The sequence below is a fragment of the Macaca mulatta genome, chromosome 2 (genome assembly GCF_049350105.2).
Source record: "Macaca mulatta isolate MMU2019108-1 chromosome 2, T2T-MMU8v2.0, whole genome shotgun sequence".
Classification (NCBI taxonomy): Eukaryota; Metazoa; Chordata; class Mammalia; order Primates; family Cercopithecidae; genus Macaca; species Macaca mulatta.
The window spans coordinates 84,091,894-84,098,387 of NC_133407.1; the positions used below are offsets into that span (position 1 = coordinate 84,091,894).

The following is a 6,494-nucleotide window of genomic DNA, read 5'->3' on the forward strand; positions in this document are numbered from 1 at the left end:
GCAAAAGACTTGTACATGCTGTTCTCAGAAGAAGGTACATGAACAACCAGTAAGCACGTGAAAAGATGCGCAGCATCTTCAAGCATCACAGAAATGCAGTCGCGGTACCATTCACACCCACTAGGATAGCTAAAACAGAAAAGACTGACGATCAGTGTTGATGAGGATGTGGTGCAGCTCAGACTCTCATGCTGTTAATGGGAGTGCAAAGGGATACAATCTCTTGGGAAAACTGTTTCTTGTGAAGTTAACTATAGAACTACTCTATGACCCAGCACTTCCTTGTATTTACCCGGAAAAGTAAGTTCTCAAAATTTGAACAAAAACATTCATAGCATTCTTATTAATAGCATTTTTATTATACGAAACCTCCAAGCTGGAAATAACCCAAATGTCCGCTGAAAAGAAAATGGAGGAATTGAGGTATAGTCATAAGGAACTACTGCCGAATAGCTCGATAACATGAGTGAATCTCATAGGCGCAAGGGAGTGTGTTCTGCGTGATTCCATTTATGTGAACTCCTAGTACAAGCAAAATTAACTACAGAATTAGAAGTCAGAATAGTGTCTACCTCTTGGGGTGGAGGTGGGATATCTTGAGGGGAGGCGTTTGTAGTGTATCCAGTTGTCAAATAATCATCCTGCTGGAAAATTTCCATTTTGTTTGCTCAGTTTTTAATTGTTTCCATTTTAAAATGTTAACTTTGTTCTTGGGACCAAAAACATAGAGCTATTTGTGTTATGACATCTTTTGATTTATAGTCTAAATCAGGAGTCCCCAACCCCCAGGCCGGATACCAGTACTGGTGAGTGGCCTGTTAGGAACCAGGCCACACAGCAGGAAGTGAGTGGCGAGCAGGAGCATTGCTGCCTGAGCTCTGCCTCCTGTCAGATCAGTAAGGCATTAGATTCCCATAGGAGCATGAACCCTACTGTGAACTGTGTATACAAGGGATCTAGGTTGTGCGTTCTTTATGTGGATCTAACACCTGATGACCTGAGGTGGAACAATTTCATTTCGAAACTACCCCGTCCGTGGAAAAATTGGCCTCCACAAAACCAGTCCCTGGTGCCCAAAAGGTTGGGGACCACTGACCTAAATTATAAAATTTAGCGAGATGCATCTTTACTACTTAAAATGTGAGCTGCATTTCTAGTCAGTGCCTTGTCTCCTTCTGTCAAAGTTTGAGTCACTGGATTTTATATTGTTTCATTCAAAATGTGTTGGGATACCCTTTTTATGGTGTGAATACAGATTGAGAGAAATACATTTTTATATCATTTTTGTTATGAAAGAGTGAAACTGAATGTAAACCAAGAGTGAATGGAGTGAATCTAAACCAAGATTATTCTAGAGACAACAGTGTCGCTATAAATTAATTAACTAGAACTCTTTCTTTTCCTGAAGGTGTACAAGGGAGAAGAAGCCACATTCCAAATCTCAGGCCTCCAGACCAACACAGACTACAGGTTCCGTGTATGTGCATGTCGTCGCTGTTTAGACACCTCTCAGGAGCTAAGTGGAGCCTTCAGCCCCTCTGCGGCTTTTGTATTACAACGAAGTGAGGTCATGCTTACAGGGGACATGGGGAGCTTAGATGATCCCAAAATGAAGAGCATGATGCCTACTGATGAACAGTTTGCAGCCATCATTGTGCTTGGCTTTGCAACTTTGTCCATTTTATTTGCCTTTATATTACAGTACTTCTTAATGAAGTAAACCCAACAAAACTAGAGGTATGAATTAATGCTACACATTTTAATACACACATTTATTCAGATACTCCCCTTTTTAAAGCCCTTTTGTTCTTTGATTTATATACTCTGTTTTACAGATTTAGCTAGAAAAAAATTGTCAGTGTTTTGGTGCACCTTTTTGAAATGCAAAACTAGGAAGAGGTTAAACTGGATTTTTTTTTAAAAAAAAAAAAAAGAAAGAAAAAAGAAAAAGAAAAAAAAAAAAGAAGAAAAGCATACCAGATACCAAAAGCTAGCTTTCTTATGTTTTCCTTTAAATTTTCAGATTTACCTTCATTCTGTTTTCACTGATGTCTTTTGCAAGCCTTTGATTTTGTTTTTTTTTTTGTTACAGTTTAGTAATTTATATTCACCAGTCACTTCTTATGTCTCGATCATCTATATCTGTAAACATGAATCACCGTGTGTGTACTTACAGGGCTAGGATTTCAGTGTTGTCAGAGTATTACCACACAGCAACAGCAACATACAGAAGATATGTTCACTCAGATAAGACTGCCCTAAACAACCATTCTGTCACTCAGTTATTTAACTGTGTTTAGCTCATTTAAATCAAAATGTGTACTTTAATCTAAAATGTTTTAATAATCTGTATTTCTTATAATTTTAACACTATGAGCTGCCTGTATAAGAAATCAAGTAAGCAGAATGCACCTATAAATTATGGAGCATTGTAGATTTTACCACATCAATTCATAGCAGTAACTTTAAGAGGGCATTGTGCAATAGTTAGTTGTTTTCTTGTTCAGCTATTTTAAAGGCTGCTTTAACTTGTTTGTTTGTCTTTGTATATAACTACTTCTAATCACTAGAGTTATTATATTCTGTTATGTTTGACCAGAATTATATGACAAGAACTGGCGACAGTTTAGTGCCTCTGCCCATTGTCCATGATTTACACTAATTGTGAGCAGTCTTCTTATGTGTCAGCTCATTATTTTTGAAGCATTTGCCTTTAGGCTGTTCTTTGAGGTATCAATGAAGTGATTGAATTTCAATACCTTAATTCAGTGCACATAATACTAATGTAACCGCAGATGAAAATTGATAAAACCCAAAAGAGAGTCATCTAAATTTGTAGTTCCTATTTCTGTGGGGTTGCCTGGCCATGGTTGGAGAGGGAATGGTGTTTGATGGTAAACACAGGGTGTTTGGGAATCAAAGAGCCTAGATTCTTTCCCTGGATCTGTCACTAACTTGCTGCGTGACCTGAACACGTCACTTTACCTCTCTGTGCCTCAGTTTTCCCATGCATGAAAAATAAAATAAAAATAAAATGGGGATTCTTATGTTTGTAAGTGCTTTGAGATATTTGACCAACAGGTGCTATTGGAGTGCAAAGTGTTACTCTTATGTGTTTATTTTGAGTCATGAGATAATCAATTTTAACCCAAAGTCATTGGATTATTTATATGAAGTCCATAATGTTCGAGTACCTCAGGGACATTTAAGAGTTGGAGGTGCAAATATATTCCAAAAGGGTGCAACAGACACAGTGTATCCCCCTGCTTCTGTTTTTGTATATTTTTGCTACTTGGTTTTTCTTGATCATAGCTATTTTGTGCTTGGTCTTTGTTGTCTAAGATGCAGTATCCTGTACTAGCTTATAATATTCCCATACCAAAGTCATGGGGAAACCAACATTATTTTGTTTTTGGTTTATTTATACTATATTCTGCATACAGTACTTTAAATGCCAATTACAGTGCAATCTTTATTTATTGTAAAAAATTTTTAAATGTACTTATGTACTAATTTTCCCTTGTAGCATGTTATATTTTTGTGTTTTATACTTTTGTAATTTTAGGTCAGTCTTGTTCCTTGGCAACATCTGTAGTATTATTAATCTTCTGACATTTTCTTGTGTTTTTAAAAAGATAAGAGCATCTAGTGCATTAAATGCCAAAAAAAAAAAAAAGAAATCCATTATCAGTGATTGAAACGTTTACATGTACCCCAAAACCATAATCATCTCTTGGAAGAAAATGCTGAGATCAATGAATTATTCTGTGTGCCTATATTGATGTAGTGAGTACTAGAGAGTTCTGTGTTTTTTATTATTGACTATAATAAGTAGTTTAATTAGCTTTGCAAACTGATGGCATCGAGGTAAATATATTTCTGCCAAAGTTCTGGCCTTCCAAAACTCACCCCCCTGTTTAAACATGTGCTGTGACCCACTGTGACACAGCATGTGCATTTTCTAAAAAATTCCACGCAGGTGTTTCGGGGAGAGGTATTTTTTAAGCAATGCAAATTCAACTGAGTACAAAGCCCCCTCTCGGGGGGTTGGGGAAGTCTCTTTTTTGAAACACTTCAGAACTGCTGCTATAAAGAAATTCTCTGAATTGGTTGAATTTTTTTTAAGTAAATAGTACTTTAGGCCAAAATCTATATGAATATTTGATCTTCTTGAGATTTTCATACTATCATTTAACCACCAGGAAGCTGAAGTGTGTGAAATACAAAGCTGACAGCACTTTATTTTATTGCTCTCCATTATTTGGTATTCATTATATTCCTTCAGTCAGAAAATTATTACTCTCTATGGCACTGTTTTCTATCACAAATATGTATATGTGATATTGATATATAACTATATATATTGCCATTACACACGAACAATAAAATAAAGTGTTCTATTAACCTGATCTCTTTGCCCTTTTGCTATGTGAGGAGTGAATGAGTGGCCTTCTGATGCTCTGACTCTTCTCTGTATGTCAAACTCATCCCTGGCACAAGAAATTCCAGTCATGTGAAGCAAACTGCCCTTTGTCCTCAAAGAAATTGTTGAAAAAGAACACTTTTTAAAGAGACTTTCTGCATATTCTCTGCCTTGTTCTTATCAACTTTAAATGTTGGCATTTTCTAACCTTGTTTTGTTGGCTACAGTAATTCAGTATTCATGTCAAAAATTGAGAAGTGCCCTAATTGAATGTGTTTGAATGTTATCCTTGCACAATTCTTTAAATTGAAAGATAAAATGTTTTACCTCACTGTTGGACATACATTCCAAGCTTTTCAACTCTAGGAGAAAAAGAAAATCATGTTTTCCTGTATTGTAAATTTTAGACTATTTCATATACATTGTATTAAAACTGCCATATCAATTTTAATGTATAGATTTTGCAAATACTATGCTATATGTAATACCTAACTGTATCTGTAGTGTATATGTAATATATTTATGCCCAATAAATGTTTTAATTCTTTCTGACTTAAGTAGGGTTTTTCTGCCATGACTAGGATTGCTTTTGTTGTTGTTGTTTCTTTTCTTTTTTTGTTTTTGAGACGGAGTCTTGTTCTGTCACCAGGCTGGAGTGCAGTGGCACGATCTCAGCTCACTGCAACCTCCGCCTCCCAGGTTCAAGTGATTCCCCTGCCTCAGCCTCCCAAGTAGCTGGGGACTACAGGCACTCGCCACCACACCCAGCTAATTTTTAAAAAATTTTTAAAATTTTAGTAGAGATGGGGTTTCACCACGTTGGCCAAGATGGTCTCGATCTCCTGACCTCATGATCTCCGCTCACCCCGGCCTTCCAAAGTGCTGGGATTACAGGTGTGAGCCACTGCACCTGGCCTTATTCTTGCTTTTTAAATACTTAAAGCATATTCAGAGAAGTTGAAAATTCATGTGTTTTTGGAGGCCAGGCAGGTGGCCTTCCACAGAGGCAGCAGCTCAGCTCTTGCTGACCAAGGCCTTGCAGGACTGTGAGCCACAATCACCTATGTCCATGTTTCAAAAGAAGCTAAAAATCCAGATTTCCTTCATGGGCCAACTAAAAGGTGATTGTGGACTATATAGGCTGCCAGTTTAATCCTTTATCAGAGTCTCTGTGGATAACGTACCTTTTTGCCTAATACTTTATCTGCCTACCAAAACTCAGGAGTCCAGATTGCCCTCGTTTCACCTGGCACACTGGGTGCTTCCTCTCCCCTGACAAACTCTAGAGTGTTCATCTCATTTCCTGCAGGTCTCATTCAACAACAACAACAACAGCAATAAAACACAGTGTTCCTGCTCTGGCCATGGTTTTGTGATTTTAGATTGTCTTGGTAGGAATTCCCACTCTCTTATTTTTCAGGAAAATGTGTAAAAAAAACTATAACTTTATTGAACCTCACTTATATGAAGCATGGTAATTATTCTTCCGGGTAAAGATGACAAATTGAGCACATCAAATTTTGTATGCTCCTGACACTACTGAAAATAAAGAATTTTTTTTTTTAAGTCACAACTCAACCCTCAAGACTGGGAAGAAAGAGAGGAGTTATTGGCACCAGAATTTTGGAAATATGATCAACAAAAGTTAATTCTAATTTGGCAGAGGAGGAAATGAGCATCAATCTTTTTATTCTCAATGCCCGATATCCTAAAGGCTCAAAAATTGACAGCAACATATCCCTTTGAAGTGATAGTGAAGAGAGAGAAGAGGCTAAAATAGTATTGGTTGAAAGCTGTTTAAAATGCAGCTAGATCCATAAAATCCCTCCCCCCCTTTTTTTTCAGCTGGACAAAAATGTCCCTCCTCCCCTCCCACCTCCATCACTCTTGCAGAAGCCTAGAGGTTTATCCTCAGGAGAAGGTTCAAATAGAAAGTCCCTGGACTGGGGGACACTATCCACAGTTGAGAATGAAGGCACCATATCAGAAGCACATTAGTGAACCTAGGCATACAGAAGAATATTACAAAGAACCCCATGGGCTGGGAACAACAACAACAAAAAATCTAAAG

The 6,494-nt window shown here is 37.3% G+C and overlaps 1 protein-coding gene across 5 annotated transcripts in view; it reads left to right on the forward strand.

The window, feature by feature from the left end:
* The window catches only part of FNDC3B (fibronectin type III domain containing 3B), a 364,538-nt gene extending 359,563 nt beyond the window's left edge, over positions 1-4,975 (forward strand). For all 5 annotated transcript variants that reach the window (XM_001085124.5, XM_001085354.5, XM_028843856.2 and 2 more), the window contains exon 26: positions 1,409-4,975. In XM_001085124.5, coding sequence (XP_001085124.2) covers positions 1,409-1,720 — 312 coding nt within the window. In that variant the 3' untranslated portion in view covers positions 1,721-4,975. The remainder of the gene's footprint in view (positions 1-1,408) is intronic.
* Positions 4,976-6,494: the final 1,519 nt, after the last annotated feature.